This window comes from Ipomoea nil, unplaced genomic scaffold (genome assembly GCF_001879475.1).
Source record: "Ipomoea nil cultivar Tokyo-kokei standard unplaced genomic scaffold, Asagao_1.1 scaffold2928, whole genome shotgun sequence".
Lineage (NCBI taxonomy): Eukaryota > Viridiplantae > Streptophyta > Magnoliopsida > Solanales > Convolvulaceae > Ipomoea > Ipomoea nil.
Window position 1 is genome coordinate 2,783,302 of NW_017619356.1, and position 27,444 is coordinate 2,810,745.

General features: G+C 32.2%; 1 protein-coding gene and 2 long non-coding RNA genes across 3 annotated transcripts; all 3 read left to right on the forward strand.

The window, feature by feature from the left end:
• Positions 1-83: 83 nt before the first annotated feature.
• LOC109162284 lies at positions 84-1,505 on the forward strand. Its single transcript, XR_002051058.1, has 2 exons — positions 84-289; positions 858-1,505. It is a non-coding gene; the product is annotated as an uncharacterized LOC109162284 (long non-coding RNA).
• A 2,008-nt stretch (positions 1,506-3,513) lies between these two features.
• On the forward strand, positions 3,514-4,443 carry LOC109162295 (callose synthase 2-like). Its single transcript, XM_019311008.1, has 3 exons — positions 3,514-3,580; positions 3,675-4,139; positions 4,438-4,443. The coding sequence occupies exons 1-3, from the start codon at positions 3,533-3,535 to the stop codon at positions 4,441-4,443; spliced, it is 519 nt and encodes a 172-aa protein (XP_019166553.1). The 5' UTR covers positions 3,514-3,532.
• Positions 4,444-14,915: 10,472 nt separating this feature from the next.
• Positions 14,916-18,249, forward strand: LOC109162243. Its single transcript, XR_002051053.1, has 3 exons — positions 14,916-15,257; positions 15,464-15,527; positions 17,699-18,249. It is a non-coding gene; the product is annotated as an uncharacterized LOC109162243 (long non-coding RNA).
• Positions 18,250-27,444: the final 9,195 nt, after the last annotated feature.

Genomic DNA, 27,444 nt, shown 5'->3' on the forward strand with positions numbered 1-27,444 from the left:
TAATTAAAACCCAATTAACTTATGGCCCAAACCAGCCAAACCCAACAACCAGTCTATTAATATTAAAATCTGAAACCCTAATCCTCATTTCTTCTTTCTTCCTCGCAGCAGCTTACTTCGACCTCTCTTCTTTCTTTTCATCACTCCTTCCACCCCTTCATCTATTATCAACCACAAATCCTAACCTACCATTCTTCTGATTCTAATGCTTCGCCGTAATCTGTTGCCTCGCGACTATATCTGGAAACAGGAACAAAAGCATGGAAACAAATCGAATCTAAACAAATAGGTATATCTAAAATTCTTTATGTTCATTTTTTTCTAAGGTTTTTAATGTATAAGATATCTATTTCTTTTTTAACATCAATTTTTTTTTTCAGACATGTAAATTGTGCAGATCTAAACCCGTGTATACTGTGTATGTTATACTTTTTATTATTAATATTTTTTTATTTTTCTTGTCATTTTTTTTCCTTTTTTAATAGTTTCTTTTGGTTCTATTATTTTTTTTTTCGACCTTTTTCCGCAAAACATATGATTATATTTTTTGATTTTTTCTCCTCATTGCATGATTATACTTTTCGATTTTTCGTTAATTCTTTTGGTTTAATTTTTTAAATGTTATTCATTTATAGTAGATTTTTTTAATTTCTACTAATTTTTTATTTTTTTAACATGCAAATTTTACCTGCTTCATCAAATGTATGCACGTTTTTCTGGCGAATGTTATTTGATTTTTTACTTTTTTGGCTAAAGTGTCATTCGGCACCCTGAACCATAAGCCATTCTTCATCCCGCACCCTAAACTTTCATAAGTGCTATTTCGACCCACAAACTAAAAAAAATTTGTCGTCTAGAACTTTTTGTAGGTTTCCAGGTTGCATGATGACATGGCACCGGTAATGTGCTGATGTGGACTATTTATTAAAGTCAATTCTTCTTTTTTAAGACCTAGAAACCTCTGCCGTTGTAAACTTGAGCTCGAAAAATCTCACCCGCGGATGATGCAAGTTTGAATCGTCGAGAAGCTTCAGAGAATGGGGAGAGAGGTGGCTGGACAAAATCCGTCGTCGGCGCTGTCGTACATGGTGGAGCAACTCATCGTCATCAATCCTTACAATTCAGACATCCTCCCTGATCTCGAGAATTACGTCAATGAACAGGTTTCTTCACAAACTTACAATTTGGATGCAAATCTTTGCCTGAGAGGATGAGTACACAAATTGTTGCTCGCATTTTGGTCAAGGCTAAGATGGCCATGCCAGCGCCAGATTTCAGCCTTTGTCTTTTCTTAATCCCAGAACTAGTGCAAATGGAAGAACAATTCAAGACTGTAATTGTTCTCTCACACTACTTGGAGACAGCAAGATTCTGCCAATTTTGGGATGAGGAAGCTAAGAGTTGTCATATAGTAGAAGATGTGTAGTCAAGCTTTGAACATGTAATTCAAATGTATGTGATTCATGTTTTTCATGCAATTCAAATGTATGCGACGGTGACGGCCACGGCAAGGTCTCCGTGAAGATCGACCAGAATATCGCGAAAGAATATAAGTGTGTTGATGAAAAAAAAAATCCATGTCAGTAAAAAAAAATTAAAAAAAAATCATGTCAAGAAATTATGACCTGCAACCTATAGATAACCTGCAAAAAGTTCTAGATGACAATTTTTTTTTAGTTTGTGGATCGAAATAGGACTTATGAAAGTTCAGGGTGCGGGATGAAGAATGGCTTATGGTTCATGGTGCCGAATGACACTTTAGCCTACTTTTTTTTATTAATTTGTATTTCATTTTACAATTTTTTACTTTTTTATTAATTTGTATTTCATTTTACAACTTGATGTGATTTTTTTTTTTCTGTTTGATAAATCAATTTATTAATTTATATGTGCAAATTAGTGACAGTAACATTATATATTAGTTATTTACAGTATTTTTTAAATATTTTTTGTATAGTTTTTACTGTACTCGTAAGGTTTATTTAATTAAGTTTTTACTGTATTTGTATATAATTTATTGAATCTCTGTATTTAATAAGCATTTTTGGTATAATATTTTAAATCTTTATTTTTAAATTTTTACAATTTTTTTTTTTTACTTTGCATAACATGTTATTTTTGGTGATTTTTGTATTGACATACATTGCTATAATTGCAGATCAGGAAAATTCAGTATTATTACTTGCATAAGCAGGGAAGAAAGATTATAGTATAGGAATGTGTCAACTCCAAATGAGATAAGTTTCTATTCAAAAGATTTGAAGGCATTTTTTTGAATTTTATAGTTCACACACACATTTAACCACAAATCCCACTTACATTTTTTAATTCTCACAAAGGTCATCCTAATTCCTAAAGCTTCTTTCATATTCACCAATATTCATTTCTATTCAAAAGATTTGAAGGCATTTTTTTTGAATTTTATAGTTCACACACACATTTAACCACAAATCCCACTTACTTACATTTTTTAATTCTCACAAAGGTCATCCTAATTCCTAAAGCTTCTTTCATATTCACCAATATTCATCAAGTATTTAAATGTTCCTTTTCCTATATTCTGATGTATTATATATAGTATAAATTGTTTTGTGCCATTTTTTAAACTTGCATACATGCTTTAACTTTGGATTTGAGAATATTTGCTTCACTAAGCTGCATGAATATGATGAACATAATATACAATAACTAAGAGAACAATGTAAGATAATTAGTTAAGATATTATTACCATTGAGAATGTAAGAATAGGCATGTACGTACTTGGGTTTGAGTTATGTTGCTATTATTATGATCATTCTTTGCTCCTAATAAATTCAGGTGTCACTGGAAGTAAGAACACATGAAATTAATGCAGGGTGCAGGGTGCAGGGGTATTGAAATCCTTCAAAAGGGTTTCTATTAGCAGCTAAGCTTGGCCTCCCCGGTCTCCATTTTTCTGAAAATCAAATGAGAAGCAATTCAAAACAAATGAGATGTGGGTGCAGTACCATCTATTTATGGAGAAAGTGATTACTCCCTTTTGTGTAGATGTGGGTGCGGAACCATCTATTTATAGGTTTTTTCTTAGCAAAATTTTATTTTAAAAATATGTACTTGCTTGTGTTGTACTCATCAGCCAAAATTAATTTTTTAATGCCTTGGAAATAGCAAACTGAGTTTTTGCCTTGGAAATAGCAGCTAACACCTGCAAAGTCTGCAAAGATGAAGATGTTTCTTGCCCGCAATGAATGAAATAAATGAAAGAACAAATTGCACTTTTGGTCCTGTGAGTATTAGGGTACTGACAATTTGAGTACGTGACTTTCAAAACTCCCAATTTAAACCTTTAACTATGCAAAAATTGGTAGATTTGGTCCTCCGGGCCAAATTGCCGGCCAATTTTGGCCGGAAAAACATAAATTGGTTCGAATTTATTTGTGTTGAGGGCAAAATCGTCATTTCACTCCCTTCTTCTTCATTCTCCCTTTCTTCTTCGTTCTTCTTCTTTCTTTCTTCTTCTTTGCTGCTGGACATCGCTTCGATTTTTTCCGCATGCTGTCATGTTACTTCACCACTGTGGGGTTCTATTTTAGTACTATGGTATAAATCTGCTCCCAGATTTTTTAAAATTCTGTTCTAGTATATATTTTGTCATACTCAAGTGTGCCTAATTAATGTTCGCCTGCTTTGGCAGATAACTGTTCTTGTGGTATACGTATTTTTGTATGGTCGCCTCTATCTTGTTCTCAGTGGACTTGAGAATGGTTTGATTTCCCACCCAGCTATACGGGATAATAAACCTCTTCAAGTTGCTCTTGCCTCTCAGTCTTTTGTGCAGATTGGACTTTTAATGGCATTGCCGATGATGATGGAGATAGGCCTTGAAAGGGGTTTCCGCACTGCCTTGACTGATTTTGTGAAGGGAATTGAATTGATGATTCTAGCTCTTGTATACCACATATTTGGTAAACCATATAGAGATGTTGCTTACATCCTGGTAACTATGTCAATATGGTTCCTGGTGGGAACATGGCTATTTGCTCCTTTCTTGTTCAACCCGTCGGGATTTGAGTGGCAAAAGATTCTTGATGATTGGACAGATTGGAATAAATGGATTCACAACCAGGGTGGGATCGGTGTGCCACCAGCGAAAGAAGCAGCAAAGAAGAAGAAAGAAAGAAGAAGAACGAAGAAGAAAGGGAGAATGAAGAAGAAGGGAGTGAAATGACGATTTTGCCCTCAACACAAATAAATTCGAACCAATTTATGTTTTTCCGGCCAAAATTGGCCGGCAATTTGGCCCGGAGGACCAAATCTGCCAATTTTTGCATAGTTAAAGGTTTAAATTGAGAGTTTTGAAAGTCACGTACTCAAATTGTCAGTACCCTAATACTCACAGGACCAAAAGTGCAATTTGTTCTAAATGAAATACTTTAAAATTTTGTCCTATGCAAAAGCTATGACTTTAAAGTCCAGAACGTCGCTCCCCAAATGTCATCGCTTCTCATGGGCGGGAAAACAATTTCTTTTTATTTATCAAAAATGTTTGGCTATTATTATAGTAGAGAGTAGAGATAGAGATTTATTTATTAGTCCGTAGTTGGTAGTGCAAAACTTGCATATCAGCAATTCAATTCACCATCAATACATTGGAGTACGAAAAGTCCTATAAAGCAATACAAATCCCAAAAGATCAGTTAAAATGATCTAAACAAAAAAAAATAAAAATAAAAAATCACCTAATAATTGAAACTACGTAGTTTTACATAGGCGGGAAAATGCAACCATTTGATTGGCCATGGTTATATGGCTTTAATATATAGAAAGATTTTAGGCAATTTTATGAGGAATTTGCAGTCAAAATTATTCAAAAGTTCATTTATTTAATATATATGATTATGATTATAAATATAATTTCTGATGTTTATTTTGGAAGGACATTAGTTTTTTTTTTTCTAAATGTACACTAAGGTGAGTGTATTCAATTATGACTTTCGTACAGTTTTAAAGATTTTTATGAACTTTAAAAGTTTGGAGTATTCAATTCAAACTTTTAGAGAGTCTTTAAAAGTCAGGCGGTATTCAATCAAGATTTTTAAAGAGTCTTTAAAAGTCATGTAGTATTCGATTAAGACTTTTAAAGAGTCTTTAAAAGTAATGTGGTATTCAAAAAGTTGTGAACTTTTGTAGACTTTTAAATTTTAGGACTTTTGTAGACTTTTCATTCACAAATATAAATAGTTGAAATCCAACCATCAACCTCAAGATTTCAAAAAAAAAATTTCTAACAACTTTGAAAGTTTTCTCTCTCTATTTAAACTCCATTTTTCTCAAATTTAAACTTTATAAACCTATCTAAATTCAATAAAATTATTTTTTTTCTTCATTATCCTATATTTTTCTCATACCTAAACTCTACCAATTTTTCTCTCTTTCCTAAACTTTACAATCTTCCTCTAAAAATTCAAAATAATATTATTTTTACTTCATTATTGCTTGTTTATTCATTTTTATTTTTTCTATGAATTTTTTATCACTAACTTTCTCTAATTCTCCCTAAATACATTAACAAAGTAAATATTTCATCGTCAAATTTTAGTATATGTTTCATAATATTCATATAAATACATATATATTTTGATTTTTATTCTTTTTATGTTTATATTCGTAATATATATTTTTTATTATTTTTTTAACAACTGGTTACTACGAATAGCGAACTACTGTATATTCGCAACAACAATTTGAGGTTGCAAACAGTAGCACATTGATGTTGTTCACTGTCTCAAATTGCTATTACAAATAATGGTTCTTTGCTTGATGTCTAGCAATATATCAAGTATGTGTGTGTATATATATATATATATATATATATATATATATATATATATATATATATATATATATATATATATTAGATTTGGGTGAAGAACCATATAATTAGAAGAATTTTATGATATATTATAAATGTTTTGTAAGAAAATTATAAATGTTAAGAATCAAAATCATTAAAAGTTTGTAAGGATGTATTCAATTTAGAATTTCAATGACTTTTGTAGACTTTTTAAAATAAAAAGTTGATGAAAGTCTATGAATATTATTTATATAGACTCTTATAGAATCTTATAAAGTTTTAAAAAGTTTTGAATGACTCTATGAAAGTCAATCAAAATTTATTAAAACAAATCATTTTAAAAGTCTTTAAAACTCTATAAAAGTCATGATCGAATACACCCCCTAAATTATTTGAAGCATTTAATGTAACTGCAAATTTAAATTTTCTTAAATCAACACTAAGACTCATTAGTTGTTAATTTATTTTTAAATTTACAACTATTTCATGATATTCAGAATTTGGAATTAAACTTTTTTTTTTCTAGACAAATCTTAAAAGCATTTTTTTACAATCTACCCCTACTAACAATTTCAAATTAAACATTAAACTTGATACGAAAATATAATTTTCCACACCTTTTTTTTTTCTTTATAGACCTCTTTTTTAAAAATATTACAATTCTTTTTCCCTTTCCAAATTCGTGTACTTGTATACTTTGATGCATAGCTCCATTATGTATTTGGATTATGTATTTGGATGCTTTTCCCTGTATATGTTAACTGGAATTATTATCTTCTAATCATAAGTAGATAATTTCACATTAGAAAACTAAGTAGATTACAAAGACATTACTGGCTGCTACTAAGGATAAGTACATTAGGTACTCTTGCTAATACAGCTTCCAAAAAACCAATAACAAAATAGGAAAATAGACCATTTCTACTTTCTAGGAGTACATTGCACCATAAGCGATTTTCTAGCCTTAAACACCAAAAACCACTACCAAAAAACAGCTACCAGTAAACACTTAGTAGTACTACATCCCATTTAAAAACGTAGAATAACCTATTACTTTTCTTCCTTAACCACCACTTCCTTAGCCTTCTTTGATGTCCCAACAACCACAAAGTCTTTAAATAGAGACCTCTTAAGAGGCAAAACAGCACCACTAACACCTAAATCATCTTCACTGTCATCTAAGCCACGAAACTTGTCCACCTTGACACCTTGAGAACCACCATCCACCTCAACACATTCTTCATCATCAGTACTATAGCATTCCTGAAGGAAATAACATTAGAGCCAATAAGTAAGACCATAGTTGCAAAATTAACCAAACAATGATAGACAAATATACCTCACTACCTCAGAACCGACATCACCATCTTCATCCTCATCCAGAAAACCACACCTACATCACCTGAACCAATGGCTGGTTGTAAAATGCCAATCGACATACTCAAGAGTACTGTGTAAGAGCTGCTTCATCCCTGTAAATCCTAAGGACTGTGAATGCAGAATAGTAACTCTCAACCTGCTCTTTCTTCATAGCAATACGAAACAGCAATGACATGTCACTCAAACACCCTAACTCAGTTGGAATACATCCATTTCCCTACAAAGATTTAAAAACAGAAAACACATGAGCATTTAAATTAGTGAATTAACCATTTAGGCACATAGGTATGTTACATAGAAATACCTATCACTGCATACTTAGCCTTTAATTCACCGGCTGACAAACCAACCAATTTCGCACATTCACGATCCCACATAAGCATAGGAGCATCCCAATATGATCAGTAGCAAGAAAAATGGAATTATATATTTCTGGATTCTAGACAAATGGAATTATTGCTAGACAAATTTTAAAAGTTTTTTTTTTTTTTTTTTGTTAATCTACTCCTAACAATTTGAAATTAAACATTAAATTTTATACGAAAAAAAAGTATTTGATACTTTTTTCCCAATTACTTGTGAACAACTATATGTATATATAATTTTCCAATATTGTTTTTTTCTTTATAGAGCTCTTTTTCGATTACTTGTATACTTTGATGCAAAGCTCCATTATGTGTTTGGATTATTTATTTGAATACTTCTCACTGTATAAGTTAACTGCAATGATTAGCTTCTAATCATAAGTAGGTAATTTTATATTAGAAAACTAAGTAGATTACAAAGACCTTACTGGCTGCTACTAAGGATAAGTACATTAGGTACTCTTGCTAATACAGCTTCCAAAAAACCAATTACAAAATAGGAAAATAGACTATATCTATTTTCTAAGAGTACATTGTAGCTTAAGCAATTTTCTAGCCTTAAACACAAAAAAGGAATAGCAAAAAATAGCAGCCAGTCAACACTTAGTACTTCAACATTACATTTAAAAAGATAGAATAACCTATTACTTTTCTTCCTTAACCACCACTTCCTTACCCTTCTTTGAAGCCCCAACATGCACAAAGTCTTTAAATAAAGACCTCTTAAGAGGCAAAACAGCACCACTAACACCTACACCAGGTTCAATGTCATCTAAGCCACGAAACTTGTCCACCTTGACACCTTGAGAACCACCATCCACCTCAACACATTCTTCATTATCAGTACCAAAGCATTCCTGTAGGAAATAACATTAGAGCCAATGAATAAGACCATGGTGGCAAAGTTAACCAAATAATGATAGAAGAATATACCTCAGAACTGACATCACCATCCTCATCCTCGTCCAGAAAACCACCTACATCACCTGGACCAATGGTTGGTTGTGAAATGCCAGCTGATAGACTCGAGCAGTACTGTGTAAGAGATGCTTCATCCTTGCAAATCCTAAGTACTGTGAATGCGGAATAGTAACTCTCAACCTGCTCTTTCTTCATAGCAATCCGAAACAACATTGACATGCCACGCAAACACCCTAACTCAGATGGAATACAGCCATTCCCCTACAAAGTTTTAAAAACAAAAAACACATGCACAACCTATTTAGTGAATTCACCATTTAAGCACATAGGTATGTGACATAGAAATACCTACCACTGCATACTTAGCCTTTAATTCACCAGCTGACAAACCAACCAATTCCGCACATTCACGATCCCACATCAGCATAGGAGCATCCCCAGTATGATCAGCAACACGGACAATAAGCCTATACCTCACAACTCCCTCATGCTAAGAACTCTTACACCCAGCATAATACATCATACCACCATCAGAAGCAAGCTTTTTCTTGCAAGAATTACTCTTGCAAGAAATGTAATACCAGTCACTTAAACTCTCTACATCAACAATTATACCTGCCACCCAATACTCCCCTAGTTGCAAGTAAGATTGAGTTAAATAAATAAAGTAGGAAAAAAAGGCCGAGAATACAAAAAGAAAAAAAAAAGAAAAAGAGATTACCTGTTTTTTGGAGTATATATCTTGAATAGAACTGACCAACACATTTTTAGGATGCACAGCAATGCCACAACTACCATCAAACAATTTGGTTTCAGAATCTATACACCGTAAAGGTGTATGATTACTGGTAAAGCTAATAATAGAGAACATGTAAATAAAAATTAGTAACACACAATTGAGTTATTAAGCAGAAAACTAAAAATAGATTAGAAAAACTAACCTGCTCCTTAACTCACGGAATTCTTTGCATGAGTGTGTGAAAAACAGTTGAGTAGCATCAAATGAACTGCAAATGCGCACTTCACCATCTGAAAAATAAAAGTAGTGAATAAGACATAATTTTAACTGCAAAATGACTGGTTTTGCCTATTTATTCAAAACTGTTTATTTCCAACTGTTTTGGGCATATTATAAATGACTGTTTACTTATGTATCACTGTTTATTAATGGCTGTTTACTAATGACTGCAATAGTCTCATGTGTTTTTTTTTTACTTAGGGGACTCAATTGCACTATCCGCTTGACTTAGGGGGCCAATTTGGCACTTTTTCCTATTATAAATGACTGTTTACTTATGTATCACTGTTTATTAATGGTTGTTTACTAATTACTGCAATAGTCTCATGTGTTTTTTTTTTTAAATATTCAGAGCCAGTTTTCATTTAGTTTACTCATTAGTAATTACTAATAACTATTACTAATAATGTAAAATAGAGGGAAATGGATAAACCAAAAACATAGAAGAAGTAAATAGAGATATAACTCACTGTCCATGAATTTAGCTCTGCAGAGCTGAATCAACAGTATAACTGGATCCTTAGCAACTGAGTTGAAGTATGGAATTAGTTGATCCACATGCTCATCCCATAATGTACACTTAATCTGCCTCTGACTACATACCATTTTAAAACCAGCAAAAAAAGCATAAGATAGAAGTTTCAAATCAAAATTAGAGAGACAAATCAGAATTAGGATTCATACCTAGAATCTTCAAGCACAAAGTCAATTAGTCTAGCCTTCTTCCCTGCTATTAGTTTCTCCTAGGGAGAATATATCTCCACAATACGACCAAGGACATCTGAATTTAGAAAAAATAGCATAGTAGTTAAATAAAACATAACATCACAATAGAGGTAATAAATCATATTGACTTTAGAATATATATATATTTTTAATATAACCTATCAAGACTTTCTCATCAATTCCCTATTTTGAAAGTATGTCTTCAAAACTCTTGAAGCGAAACATTGTTTTGGGGAAATTCACACGCTTATATTCCTTCACAAGTGTATCATGTTTGATCTTCATCATGTAACGATGAGGGCTTGTTTTATACTTGAAGAAGTTAGTGATGCATAGGAAGTTTCTAATGCCATACACTTTACCCTCCTTGAATATGTTCTTATATTTTGCCACAACATCCTTAGGTATATGGACATGGATGAACAGACCCTGTATTTAGAACAAAAGTGGTAAACAACAAAGTTAGATATTAAAAATATAAGAGGTGCCAAACATAAGATTAATAAGAATTCAAACAATGGTAGATATAGATATAATTGACAAACCTCTTGATCATGAAATATACATTCTTGACTTCTTATTAACTTTTCACCTTTGTTTTCAGTAAAAACGTAAGAACGCACACAACGCAACCTTATAGCCTTTGAAGTTTGCTGAGGATGAAGCTGACTCCCCACAATAAACTGGCCAGACATGATGACACTGCAAGGCAGAAAACAGAGCATTAAACAAGATCTTTAACAGCTTAGATTTCTATTTGAATTGCATAAGGGATCAGCAATCTCAACCTTGTAATTTACCACACTTAGCTTTGTTTTTGCAATGAAGCTCAACACTCACAATAAGCATGTATTTATAGCCGAGGAAGTGAGTGGGAGCAATGTATAAATAATAATAGAGTGCATGTACTTGTAAGCAATCCCATACCCATCCACACTACTTCTACACGCAACCCAATCTAATTACAACACTCAATATGTAGTAGATAATAGCCTATTACCCTAAATTGTAGGAGTAAGATCACAACTATCTTAACACAATCTAAATAGGCGGGAGAAACAAAATTTTTGAAATCAGACTTTATAAGCTAAAGGAAAACGACGCCGTAGAATATTGTGGCTGAAAAATGTTTTTGATATTTTTTTTTTTTGATAAGAAGCGGCTTCCTTTATATATATATATATATATATATATATATATATATATATATATATATATATATTTCATCGTCCTAGCTAGTTTGCAAATTTGATTTTTTATATTATTGGATATTGTTGTGAGTTTATTACATTCTAACTTTTTAATAAGTTTTAAGATATAATTTGACTATTACATAATATTTTATTAAGTGTTGATTTTTTACATTATTGAATATATATATATATATATATATATATATATATATATATATATATAATATATACAATTCTAATAAGAGCCGATAATGTTAGGTCCTTAACTGGAATAAAAAAAATGTCGATACTATTTGTTTCTTAAAATGAATGGTTCATAGTATTTTGATTTTAGTATTTTTAATGATTTTTCTTATTTAGCTTTTATTATATTATTTTTTTTCTTTAAATAACCTTAAACTCCGTTAATTTTAACTTTATTAACGGAATATTCTGTTAACTATTTATTATTCTTAACTTACTCATTAACTAGTAGGTGCACCCACGCGATGCGCGGCTATATATATAGTATGATATATATATACATTATAGAAAATAGAGTATTTGTTTACAAAATAATTTAACTTTATTGTCAAACTTAAATATTTTTTAATGAGTAACGGTTTTAAGAATATTAAATAATTCAACTCCACCTGTGTGGTGTCATATATATAATAAAAAATGTGACATCATAATGCTTTAAGAATAGGATTTAAATTAAAAAAAAATTAAACATCACATTATTCTCTTTATTAAAGTGAAATTGTTTTCAACAACAGAACTATAAAATCAAATATTATTAAAGAATTGCTTATTATGTTTCTTGAAGTTTTTAGTTGAGCCACCAAAATTCTTTAATAACAAATCAACATGCTATAAAGTTACTATTTTAATATTAAAATCTAACTCAATACAAAATTTGCCCAAATTTGAACTGTTATGATATTAAATTATAACATTCCATTCATGAGATGCACTGCATAAAACTTAAATAATTTTATTGTTGATCATATCTTAAAAATAATTAAATCAAGCATTAATCTTTAAAGTTCATTGTGAATTAATCCTCAAAATTATACGTTAATTTTATAATATTAAAAATTGTAAGTATAGATAATACAGTACATGCTAATACTAATAATAATAAAAACAAAAAAAAAAGCATATAATAATAACATTATTAATAATGATTAATAGCTCATCTAGAATTATAATATGTGTTATGCCATCACTGGAATTCTCTGAGATATAAATTTTCAGGTCAACAATTGCAAACTAAATCTATTGCATAACATGCATCTCGAAATGAGTCATAGTGGACACCATTTACAGTCCTTGTATCTGTATAACTTGTAGGGCCACGTATTTTATTAACAAACACCTCAAATAAAAGATTTCTCCAGTCGCTGGCGGGACATAGGATATCCTTCCGATTGAGAATCCTTTTTTCCGTGGCTGTCATTTTCTAAGGTCTTTCTTCTAAACGAATCTTGTTCACCTCAAACCATTGCAAGAACATGCTCTGTGCTATAGTGGGTCTATTAACAATGTTCTCAACAGGATCATCATCTGCAAATACCACACTCTGTTGATTAGGAAGGGGAAAGCTTAACCTTTCCACTGAAGGAGCCCTAAGTTGTATATCAAAACCAAACAAACGCCAAATCGCTTCACATGGGGGTATGTACCTACAGTCATAGTACTATTTTCTTCTTGACCACGGACCCGAACCCAATAAAACCAGTAATAAAATATTTTCTCCTAACCCTAAGACCATCTTTAACCCTCTAGGAATATTTTCAGTATATTCTTACGCCAAGTTTTATTTCTTTACTAAAATAATTTGTTTTTTTTTTCATAAATTAAGACTTTGTATTATAACTTTAAATATAATTATAATGCAAATATTATTTTATTCCAAAATAATAAATCATAGAACATCCATTACATTTAATTTTCAGATGGGGTGACCATGAAGATTAGTACCTCTTCAGTATTGGTAATCTATTAAATTTAACAAACAGTCAAATAATGTAATTAATTACACTTGCTAAAAACAGTTACACAATTGTTTGTTGCTGATTTTTTTTTCTATAATCAATTAAGCATCGAATGAGATCATAATCTGTTGTTTTATCTCTATATATTTTTTTTGCTCTATTTCTAACTTACTTGTGAATCCAGTAATTCTATTACTCCGATTCATAAAGAAAAATCCTTTATTTGTTTACAAAATAATTTAAGTTTATTGTCAAACTTAAATATTTTTTAATATGAGTAACGATTTTAAGAATATTAAATAATTCAACTCCACTTGTGTGGTGTCATATATATAATAAAAAATGTGACATCATAATCTTTAAGAATAGGATTTAAATAAAAAAAATCAAACATCACATTATTATCTTTATTAAAGTGAAATGTTTTTCAACAACAGAACTATAAAATCAAATATTATTAAAGAATTGCTTATTATGTTTCTTGAAGTTTTTAGTTGAGCCACCAAGATTCTTGAATAATAAACCAACATGTTATAAAGTTACTATTTTAATATTAAAATCTATCTCAATACAAAATTTTCCCAAATTTGAACTATTATGATATTAAATTATAACATTCCATTCATGAGATGCACTACATAAAATTTAAATAATTTTATTGTTGATCATATGTTAAAAATAATTAAATCAAGCATTAATCCTTAAAGTTCATTGTGAATTAATCCTCAAAATTATACGTTAATTTTATAATGTAAGAGTTCATTGTGAATTAATCCTCAAAATTATACGTTAATTTTATAATATTAAAAATTGTAAGTATAGATAATACAGTACATGCTAATACTAATAGTAATAAAAAGAAAAAAGTTAATAATAATAACATTATTAATAATGACTAATAACTCATCTAGAATTATAATATGTGTTATGCCATCACTGGAATTCTCTGAGATATAAATTTTTAGGTCAACAATTGCAAACTAATAGGAAAAATAATCGAATATCAAACTAATTAACAATAAAATTTATTTACACGTGGTTCAAACCAACCGTAACATATAAAATAATTTAAAAATTTTGTTGCATATAAGGATTTAACAACATTCTGATATAACTACAAAATATATATATAACTAAAATTATTAAATGTTATAAAAAATACACTATTAATATGCGCACATTTTTGTCTTGCATAATGGTAATGTACATTATGTTATATATAATATAAAATAATGTATGTTTATTAAATTAAAAAATATAGTACACATAACATATCTAATTACACAATTCTACATCCTAAATTTGTAAGTAAAAAAAAAAAAGACCAACAATTTAATAATATACATCTGGCCAATAATAGCCTCACTATACATACATGATATTTAAGCCCAAATGATATGACCCAATATCATAACCCAACCCAATATATTAGACCCGACCAAATCTATGGGATATAAAAGCACAGTTCAGCCGCATAATTCACCATCCCTGCCCGACCCTTCGCCTCCTCCGCCTCTCTCTCTCTCTCCGGTCTGTAACCTTCTTCTCGCTTCTCACAAATTTGTCCTGTCAAAGCTGTAATCCATGGTTTCCGATGGCAAGTCGTTTATCGACCGTGGTTAAGCTTTTTATCCACAATATCGCGCTTTGTTCGAAGCTCTCAAATCCAACCCTGGACTATAGTAATTACATTTATGCTTACAAAATACCTGAATTTCTGACCTAAACTCACAAATTTCATTATCCAAAACCTAACCCTATCTCGTTTCTGCTAGCCGATTCTACTCAACTGCCGCTGATTTCGCGATGTTAGTTCACAAACCTAATTCCAGAATGCCTTAGTAAGATAAGTAAACTCTTTTAATTTTGTGTATTTATTTCGTAGAATACTTATATTTTGTGGGCATTACATTATATGTTTTCATTTTATGATGCATGTATGTTTGTAATTACCTCAGTGTTCGAAAATGAATTATTGTCTTGAGTTTGGACAGTTTAACTGCACAGTGTTTAATTTCATCTTTGAATGTGTGTTTTATTATTGCAGGTGGAAGAACAGAGAGGTCAACAACACTATAAGACAAAGTCCAGATTTAGATTTTAAAAACATTGTAAGTTTAATTTATACATGCTTAAATTATCTTTGTTATATTTTTTTGATAATGCTTTGCCATTAGTACTTAAATTATCTTAGGTTTATATTTGTGCCTTAGGTTTATTTTCTATGGTAGTAATTCATATAAGAATTACAAATTGCTTCTGTGACAATCTTTGTACTTTAAAGAACAATTTTTTTTTTTAAATGATGTAATACTTTTCTGATACTGTTTTTTAAAGACCAAGTTGGTTAATCACCTTTCTATTCTATACCGCCAGATATTGGTAGTTTTAAAATAGTGTTTCATAGTTAATCATGTCTAGAAAATTTTGAAAATGCTTGTTTTAAAAAAAAATAAAAAATCACCATTTCATTTATTTATAAAGAATCTCACCTTGGTTCAAGTTTATTTTTTTCAAAATAAATTTAGAGTTAGTTTAAATTTGTTTTTTTTAGTTGAAATCTCAATTCTCCAGATTTGGTTCTTTTTTTTTCTTCAAAATGAAAGCAATGTTTAGTTTTTTTTTTTTTTCAAAATTTCAACTATTAAGATTTTGTTTCTTTCAACATGGAACAATAGGTATACTTTGGTTCCAGTATGTTTTTTTCAAGCTGGAATAATAGGTTTCAAAAAAAAAAGTTCACCTTCTTACAAAATGCTAAAATTTAGACAGAAGCTGTGTTGGAACTATTTTCCAACTTAATGAACTACTTTGGTTTCTTATTTAATTCATTGTGATTTTTCTTTATTTTTTGAGTGTTCTTTACTAATGGTGTCTTATTTACTTCATTTTGATTTCTTTTTCTTTTTATGCTTTCGTAGCTACAAATAATGTTTGCATTTATACTTATACTTGAAATTCCATATTTCCTTATGGTATCCTAAGTCTGTAGATTTAGCACTTTGGAGAATACATATTCTGCATAGTTTTTGAATCATGCACACATCTTACATGGCAAAGATCTTCCATTGATAGCTTGACTGCTAGGGCTTCATATCTATTTTATTTAGTGTATAAATTTTCTATCAACGGTTTTGCTCAATAACACTACTCATCTAGAATTTCATTTTTATGTTAGTTTGCATGCTTAACTCTAGAGTTCCTAATGTTCAGTCTAATACTCCAGAACTCAAACTATTCTGTCATTTTTGCTATCTAAAACACTTTAAATATCTTTTGTTGTCCATTTCTAGGTGATCTAATTAATACTGTAGAAGTTTTTGCTACTCATTTTTAATAAAATGTGTCTGCATGTATTGCTTTTATTAGCAGATGATGTTTAAACATGCATTAGCTCAGTAAAATATTTTTCAAATTAAGCTTGAGAAAACAAAGCATCTTCAAAAATAACTCTTGTTCCCTACTATTTTTTTTTTACTTTTTTTTTAAATGAAAATTCTTTAATAGTATGTTGCTATACAATTTTGATTATTTCTTAATTTCATGGTTTTCATACTTTTTTTTATTACATTAAATGTGCATATAGTAAACTAAATATGAAAGAGTTTTGGGTATAGTTTGTTTGATACTTTGCTCCAGCTTAAACAATTCCTTGAGCAGCAATTGTTAGACTGTTTACTTCATCACCTACACATGTTCCCCACTTATTTTTCAAACACAAAAAAATAGTAAATTATATGATTTGCAATAGGAATAAAAAAAAAACAGGCAGAAATAATCATATAACCAAATCAGAGTAGATGTGGTTTAAGAGCAGTTTCAAATAATTATTTAATGTGTTACATCTTTTTCAAACTAAATGCTCCATGCATGCCCAAGATTTAGAATGTCTTCAATATTTGCTTGCTGAAACTGTCATTGCCAGTTGATTGTATTACAGTTTGCACTATTGTACCTGAATTTTTGTTTAGGTCAAAATAAAACAAAAAATACCAATAAAGGAAAATCAGGAACAACTAAGATATGATGCCAGTAGATGCAAATAGAGAAATAGAGAAATTCAACAGTTTAATAAGCATTGCAATACATTACAACATCATCCTTCGGTATTGTTTCATGTATGTATGTACCCAGTATATAAAAGCAAAGAAATTATTTAATTATGTTACAAACAAAACATGCAGGTCAGAATAGTTTGTACGAAAAAAATGGAAACATTAATCTTACCTGTTTGTTAGGGAAAAGACTATTCCTTGCTCTTGCTTGTTGTTCCTCCTTGCAGTTCACAGATTCGTAAGTTTGGACCAACCGGACTCTTATTGCTCCTCTCCTCCTGTGGAGAGGGCTAACCTGAGAAGCAAAATGTATTCTGAGGGGCTTTTTACAGCAAAATTCGGAGAGTTAATTTGAAAGTTTTTCGTTTGTGGGGTTGAATATCTGATTACACCGCACTATTTATAGTAGATTTTCAATTAGATATTGTGGTTTGTTCTATGCCCCTTCGAAAAAAAACAAAGTGTCTTGGAAGTATGAAGATCCAACAAAACGTTTCAGATTCCAAGAGCAGATTCATTAGTCTTATGTTCAATTAAATTTAAAATAGATCTGATTTATTAGGATGTATTAGTAGTATTGCAAGTTTGCTTCTCTATGTATTTATGAATGTGTAATTAATTCAAATTTAAAATGGAACAAAAAACATAGATGGGAACCATCTAGATATCTGTAAAACAATATAAACAGCATTTAGTACTCCTGGATTGAGTCTACCTAGTAAAACGGCAGCTTCTCTACCTAGAAATTGCATTAAATGAAATGGAAAAATCTGCTATTGTCAAAACTGTGTCGTTTTTATTGGGCGGGAAACAATGATTGACAAAACTTCTTGCTTTATTATAGAGTTAGAAGTTAGATTAGATTAGATTTCTATAAGAAAGGTCTTAGGTTCGAACCCCCATTCCAATTAGAGTTAGCATAATTGTTAAGCATATACTACGAATATGTTAAAATGTATTAAAAGATAAAAGTATAAAATTTAACATAAACTTTGGTCAAATAATTAGCCCTACTAAATACATAGCATTCAATGATTATAAATCAGGAACTTTGATACTCATTTGATTTTCTTTCATTAAAAAAATAATAAATTTAAGTTTTTTTTTTTTCGTTTAATTAATCTTCTTTTGATTATTGAGAACAAAACTTAATATTTCAATTATGCTTTTATCAATGTATGCATGAAAATTTTTAAAGAAATTTGTAAGTTAATTTTTACTATATTATTATAATAATATCTATTGTAACCTTATATTTTGAATTATTTATTATCATCATCTATTGACAGCAATTGTCATTGACAAACTCTCAAAACAATTTGTCTCAACAACGAATGGAAATTTAAAAAAAAATCAATGATTTCATTATTGTGGATGAAAAGTATGTAGCCACTTTATTCAATCGTTATGCTGTGGAACTATGTACACCTTGCAATGTGGACACAGTTTTATGTTCATTATTACTGAACTATATGTTCATAATTATAAAGCTATATATTTATAATATTTGAACTTCATATTCATAATTATTGAACTCTATATTCGCAATTACATACAGAACTCTATGTTTATAATTACTGACCTATATATTCATAATTATAAAGCTATATATTCATAATTTTTTAACTTCATATTCACAATTATTGAATCTCTATATTCATAATTATAGAAATATATGTTCATAATTTTTGAACTATATATTTATAATTATGAACAGTTTTGGAACCGTGTCCACCTTTGTCCACCTCACGGTTCCACATCATAATTTTTCCACTTTATTGCTCTTATTACTTAAATTAAAAAATAAATTAGTAGCTACAACAAAAAATAATATATATGCATTTAATTAATTTAGAATTAGATGTCTCACAACACATGAAACATGTAGGTGAAAATTACCACTACCAAATATCAACATGTACTTGTAAGATAAAGAGTTCATAGCACAACTAAGATCTCAGTCATATACACAAAAAGACAAATCTAAAACTTCATACACCATAATCCTGATAAATCCCTCTATGATACTACCAATAAACCAATTGCACATGACACACTACCAATAACAAAAAAAAAAGAAAAAAAAAAAGACATGTAGTGAAAATGAAAACAATAACAATGCTACCTAAAAGAGAATTAGAAAAATTTAAACCAAAAATAGTATTTATTTAGACTATCGCTTTTAGACTTAGTACTAAGATTAACGTTATTACAAAGTTGCAAACATTTATTTTTGTGACAGTTATATATAATCAATCTCTCATATATTATCTTGCATTTATATACTTTAAATTACCAATTTAAATAAACAAAATCAACATTTATTTACCTATGCATGAACATTTCTATATAATATTGCATTGATATACTTTGAAATACTTATTTAAAAATAAGTATTGGACATTATCCTATTCGCGCAAAGCGCGTAGAAAAACTAGTGTATATATATATATATATATATATATATATATATATATATATATATATATATATTCTTACATGATGTTGCAATTGTTTCTAATAATGACTAAGGTTGTAATTTAAATTTAAGAGTTTAGGAGTTTAAATAGAATTAGGAGTTGAGATAGATATAGGAAATTCGATGGTTTTTGTTAATTAAAATTTAAAATTTCATAATTATAAATATAATAATTTACATATCAATTACAATTCTTAATTTATAATTCTTTAATTTTAGTGTCCAAAAAAGAATAGGAATTAATTTGCTTTAACGGGTTGGGTTGGATGGGATATTAATATTAATTCAAAATTATTAATAATTAGATAATTAGTAAGTAATCCTAGCTCTTCCATGGGAGCCGCTTCTCCTCTGGATCGGCCGTTCCCTCCACCAGAACGGCCACCCCCGTCTCAGGAAAGGCCGGTTCCCCCTTTGGAACGGCCCGCTGCTCAGACCTCCCGCCCTGCTGCCTGGAGACACAGCAGCCAACCAAATAGGGGTCGTGGGGGCAGTTATCGGGCCTCCAATTATCCGATGAGGGGAACATGCAGAGGTGGTTTCTCTCAAAGAACCTCCATGTCCTATAACTCAGAGCTCTTTGCGCCAGGTGAGGCAAATGAGCAGGGAGATAGTTCCTCTATTTTTCAGTTTGGAGTTGTGCATGGTCCACCACCTTTTGACCATGCCTTAGGGGACATGGCTTTTAATTATCCCGTCTCTATTTCGAGTTCCACGCCCGGGGAAGGCGGTTGCCAAACTTCCCACCCCGATGGTGTTTCCCGATGATCGTCATCTCTTGGAATTGTAGAGGGGTTGTTAATGCTCGGGCAAAAAAGCATGTAAAAGAGCTTTTATTATCGTCCAAAGCTGACGCCCTCTGCCTCCTTGAGATCCGTTCCCCCCAAGTGGAGGGTATGGTGAATTTGGTCAGTAAGCTTGGCTACACTAATCATTTTTTGGTAGAACCCTTGGGGTTTGCAGGTGGTTTACTTCTTATATGGAAACAGGGTCAAATTGACCTCGAAGTTATCAGTCACTCGTCCCAAGCTATCCACGCTAAGGTCAAGCAAAGGAGGGTGGACTGCTTCATCACATTTGCCTACGTCAGGCCTAATCCTTTGGCCAAGAGTAGATTTTGGGAAAACTGTAAGCTTTTCTGTAACTCTATCCAGGGTCCTTGGCTTCTTCTCGGAGATCTTAATGACATTTCGGGGGTAGATGAGCAGTGGGGCAGTGAAATCACTAATGACTCGGCCATACAGAGGTTTGTTGAAGCCTTTAGCGATTGTGGTCTATTAGATCCTGGGTCTTCGGGTCCCAAATTCACCTGGTGTCGCCAGGCGGGTAACAGAGTTGTGCAGATGCGCCGCTTGGATAGAGTCTTATGGAACACTAATGCCCAGTTGGCCTATCCGGAAGCCAAGGTGACCGTGCTGCCTAGGCTTCATTCAGATCACAACCCGATTCTCTTTAAGGAAGTTGCGGGGAACCCGCCAGATAGAGAGCTCAGGCCTTTTCGTTTTGAAGCCGCTTGGTTATCTAGGAGCGACTATGCCTTGATCTGGAAAAATGCCACGAGAATGGAGGATCAGGCAATGGACGCCATTATCAATGACATTACTGAAAAAAGCAAACTTTGGAATCGAGATGTCTTTGGGAACATTTTTAAACGCAAGCGTATCCTTGAGGCCAGAATTCGGGGAGCCCAAACTAACGCCAACTATGCTATCTCGAGAGGCCTACAAGCGTTAGAGAACAAGCTTATTAAAGAGCTCAATACTGTCTTAGACCAGGAGGAAGCACTTTGGTTCCAAAAAGCTAGATTGAGCTGGATTAAAGACGGGGACAGAAATACCCGCTTCTATCATAACTCTGCCACCATTAGAAGGAATAAAAACAGAGTCAGGTTCCTCAAGATACAAGGTAACTGGACTAATGAACCCTCTATTCTTTCTAACCATATTACCTCGTTCTTTGCTTCTCTTTTTAGCAGGGTCAACCGTGATGGGTGTACCGAGGTAGCTCATATCGCTGGGCCCCACAAGATCTCTAGTTACCAGGCCAGTTTGCTATCTAGAAGAGCCTCGATCGAAGAAGTCAAGAAAGCTGTTTTTGGTATGAAAAAGTTCGGGAGTCCTGGTCCGGATGGTATCCCAGCGGCTTTTTATCAATTCTTTTGGGAAGAGATTGGGCCCGCCCTAACAGACCTTGTCAACCAAGCCTTGTCAAGTGGATCGGTACCGACTTCTCTTCTCCAAGCTTTTATCACTCTTATACCGAAAAAAGAGGTTCCAGAGTCAGCTGCCGACTTTCGCCCCATAACCCTTCTCAATGTGGCCTTTAAAGTCATCTCTAAGGTTTTGGTTAACCGCTTACGGCTTGTCATGTGCCGCTTAATTGGGCCGCACCAGAACAGTTTCCTACCGGGACGCTCTACGCTTGATAACGTGATCCTTACCCAAGAAGTTATCCACACTATGAACAAAAAGCAAGGCAAAAATGGACTTATGGTCTTCAAAGTAGATCTCCAAAAAGCCTACGACACTGTTGATTGGGTCTTTTTGGAAGAAACTCTGGATAGTTTTGGGTTCCCTAGAAGGATAACACAGCTTATCCTCTTCTCTCTCAAGGAAAGCGATATTTCTATCCTTTGGAATGGAGGCCGTTTGCCACCCTTTTCGCCGGGCCGTGGCCTCCGACAAGGAGATCTTCTTGCCCCCTATCTCTTTAATCTCGTGATGGAAAGGTTGGCCTTCGATATTCAGAGCGAGGTCTCAAGGAAAAGATGGAAACCCATTTCAGTTTCAAGAGGTGGGATTGGTATTTCCCACCTCTTCTTTGCGGATGATCTCATGCTCTTTGGAGGGGCTTCGGGCCGTCAAGCAGAAGTCATGAAGAACTGCCTTAACAGGTTCTCCAATTCCTCAGGCTTAAAGGTAAGTATTACTAAATCCCAAATCTTTTGTTCTTAACACTAATGCAGGGATCAAAAGGGCTATTGGAGATTACACGGGTATCCCGATCACCCCTGAGCTAGGTACGTACCTTGGAATTCCGCTTCTTCACAAACGGGTCTCCAGAGATACTTCCACCTCGACTCTGGATAAAATGAGACGAAAACTGGCTAACTGGAAGGCTAGTTCCCTCAGCATGGCAAGTAGAAGAGTGTTGGTCCAATCCTCCCTGGCCACGACTCCGACGTATATTATGCAAACTATGGCCTTACCGGTAAGTACATGCAAAACTATTGATAAGATTTGCAGAAACTTCTTGTGGGGGCACTCCGAAGACACGAAGAAGATCCATACGGTCAACTGGGATAAGATTTGCCAACCGCGGGATATGGGTGGTTTGGGTCTCAGATGGGCCAAGGACTTTAATGACGCTTTTCTCACCAAACTGGCGTGGCAGATGATGATTAGTCGGGACAAGCTCTGGGTCCAGGTGATGAGTCAAAAATACTTAAAAGGGGGTGACTTCCTCTCAGCTACTACCCCTACAAACTGCTCTGGGGGATGGAAGAGTATTATCAAGGGGAGATATTTTCTTAATCAGGGTATCAAATGAAAGGTGGGCAATGGAGGTTCAGTAAACTTCTGGCATGATTTTTGGGTAGGTAATGGCCCAATCGCATCCCTTCCCAACCTCGTGATCCCTCCACAGTTGGCGCAAGCAAAAGTTGGACAATTCATTTCAACAAACAGGAACTGGGAGACTGATTCACTTGAAAGCTTCCTTCCGGAGAATACCATGAATCTCATCCGGGCGGTGCCTATCAGCATCAGAAGGGACCAAGAGGATACGTTAACGTGGCCTCACTCAGGTACAGGACTTTTTACTGTTAAATCTGCTCACTCTTTAATTGCAGGACATACAGAAGAAGAAATCGACCAAGGCTGGATGTGGAACTGAACAATGGCCTCCTCGTCAACACCGAAAGATTACGTCGCGGTCTCACCGATGATGGTACCTGCCCAAGATGTGGATTAGATCAAGAAACTCTGGATCACCTCTTCCGGAGATGTGGGATGACTGCGGACTGTTGGAACCGCTATAATGCGCCACCAAGCTTCAACCACCTCTCCATCACGCCTCTAACTGAATGGATAAGAAACGCAGGATTGCCGCCGTCCCAGTAAGTTCGAAGCAGCTACTGGAACCTTGCCTTTCCTCATCTTTTATGGAGCATCTGGAAAGCTAGAAACAATTGGGTCTTCAACCATTCTTCTACTCCGGCTGAAGAGGTCTGTAGATGTGCCAGGAATCAGACGGATGAAGCAAAACATCATCTTCTCAAGCATAGGGGTCCTTTGCCAGGGAAGCTCACGTGGGTTTACTGGTCTCCTCCGCCTCCGGGGACGCTTAAGTTGAATACGGATGGCTCAAAAAAATCTCCCTCGGGTTTGGCTAGCGCAGGTGGGGTTCTCCGCGATCACCTGGGCAACTGGATTAGGGGCTTTTCCTCAAAGATAGGAGTGACGAGCAGCTTCATAGCAGAACTCTAGGGCCTCCGGGAGGGATTAATCATGGCCAAAGACTACGGTACTACCAGTCTCATTGCGGAATCTAACACAGAAGCCTTGGTCCGTGCCTTACACAATGCTTCGGACCTCACTCCGGAAGCGGGCACCTTGATCCTCGACTGCAAATCATTGATGGAAGAATTCCAAGAATGCGATCTCCGCCATGTTCTTCGGGAGGGAAACCAATGTGCGGATTTTTTGGCCAACTTGGGACACAACTCTTCTTGGGGGACTTTTTTGCTTGATCTCCCACCTTCTGATATGAGCACATTTCTTGCTCGGGATGCCAACAGTGTGGCATCGCAAAGACTCTCTTAATTCTCTGGGGCTCCTTAGCTCCTCTTTACTCACCAAAAAAAAAGAAGATAATTAGTAAGTAATAAATATGTTTTTAGGAAAGTAGATATATTTTGTTAATTAGAAATAAATGAGTTTCCTAAAAACATTCAAGTCTTAAATATTTTATAAAAAAGAACCTGATTAATATTGAATTTATTTTTAATGATGTGTCATCTCCTCATTCACCGCCGTTGTATAGCATCTATACACTGACAGTGCATCAAATATTGGATTAATATTTGATGCACCGTCGGTGTATAGATGCTATACACCGGCGATGAAGGAGGAGATGACACATCATTACAAATAAATTCAATATTAATCAGGTTCTTTTTTACAAACTATTTAAGACTTATATTTTTTTTTAGGAAAATTTTGTATTTCTAATAACAAAATATATCTACTTTCCTAAATATATTTATTACTTAATTATTATAATTATCTGTACTAAAAAATATATATCTAATTATTAATAGGATTAATACTGCTGAAACCTTGGAATTAACCATGTAAATAAATTTCCTATTATTAATTCCAATATAAAAATAAATTCCTATTGTTCATTCTATTGAAATTTAAAACTAAATTTATCTTTGAACACTAAAATTAAATAATTCTTAATTAAGAATTGTAATTGATATATAAAAATAAATTTTTAAATTATTATATTTATAATTAAGAATTTTTTTAATTTTAATTAACAAAAATCATCGGATTTCCTATATCTATCTTAACTCCTAAATTTAAATTACAATCTTAGCCACTATTAGAAACAATTGCAATATCTTATAAGAATATATATATATATATATATATATATATATATATATATATATATATATATACACACACACACACACACACACACATACACACACACACACACACACACACACACACATATATATATATATATATATATATATGGAAGCACTCAGGTGCGAATAAGTGCCTAGGAAGGAATATGTGAACGAATCAGCGCGCGACACGTGTCCAGATCTAATAACTTAAAAAAAATGCGGTAGTATTTTCGTAAATAAATGAACATCGAAATGCAAGTAAAATCACTTACCAGTGCACATACTTTAACCTATTAGTGCATTTGATTAAGTGTTAATTTTTACATTATTGAACATATATATTCTTATAAGATGTTGCAATTGTTTCTAATAGTGACTATGGTTGTAATATAAATTTAGGAGTTTAGGGGTTTGAATAGATTTAGGAGTTAAGATAGATATAGGAAATCCAATGATTTTTGTTAATTAAAAATAGAAATTCTTAATTATAAATATAATAATTTAAAAATTTTTATATATCAAATACAATTTTTAATTAAGAATTCTTTAATTTTAGTGTCTAAAGAGTAAATTTATTTTTAAATTACAATAGAATCGACAATAGAAATTTATTTTTATATTAGAATTAATAATAGGAAATTTATTTACATGGTTAATTCTAATGTTTCAGCGGTACAGTATTATCATTATTAATCGTATTAATAATTAGATATATATATATATATATATATATATATATATATATTACAAATAATTAGATATATATAATAATTAATAATAAATATATTTAGAAAAGTAGATATATTTAATTTTGTTATTAGAAATAAAAGAGTTTCCTAAAAAAAATACAAGTCTTAGATATTTTGTAAAAAAAAACCCAATTAATATTGAATTTATTTTTAATGATGGGTCGTCTCCTCATTCACCGCCGGTGTATAGTATCTATACACCGACGGTGCATCAAATATTAATCCTTTATTTTTTACTCTCAACTTTTACAGGGCGTTTGGTTCACTGTAATTTCGTTGTAATTGAATTGCAATTCAATGGATGCTTCAATTACATCGTTTGGTTGGGGGGAATTGCAATTCTACAGAATTGCAATTTCCTCCTTTTGTTGAATTGCACAATTCAATAAATTTGAGAAAGGAAAAATAAATGAAATGATACTACTACCCTTAGTTGTTATTACTATTATTATTACACAGGGGTATTTTAGTCTTTATACCATTTCTTTCCTCCTCAACTCCAAAATTATATTTCTCCCCTACCAAATAATGTAATTTGAATTCTTACTTTATTCACACATTATTCTTTTCCCACCGAATTACAATTCCTTTTCTTCCTAATTCCTTCCTTCCAACCAAACACCCCGTTATTTCAATAACACATTTTCTGGGACTCATATGATGAATTTGCCATGTCATATAGTATGATTAAGGCCTTCGTCTCCAAGATTGGTCTTCCTGGCGGCAAATTATGTTGTGTAATCGTGTGCACCATGCAAGGTGCACATGGAATTGGATCCATAATTTATATACTATAGATTCATAATTTCTATACTATAAATTCCTATAATTTTTATACTATAAATTCATAATTTCTATACTATAGTCTATAGATTCATAATTTTTATACTATAGATTTTATGAATCTATAATTTCTGTATAGATTTTATGAATCTACAGTATATAAATTATGAATCTATAGTATAGAAATTATTAATCTACAATATAGAAATTATGAATCTATAGTATAGAAACTATGAATCTATAGTATAGAAATTATGAATCTATAGTATAAAAATTATGGATCCAATTCCGTGTGCACCTTGCATGGTGCACACGGTT

Excerpts from the sequence above, each read along its gene's own strand:
- LOC109162295 (XM_019311008.1), top strand. The coding sequence starts at position 3,533 with ATGCTGTCATGTTACTTCACCACTGTGGGGTTCTATTTTAGTACTATG. Across the intron at positions 3,581-3,674 it reads GGTTCTATTTTAGTACTATG|ATAACTGTTCTTGTGGTATA; the intron begins GTATAAATCTGC and ends CTGCTTTGGCAG.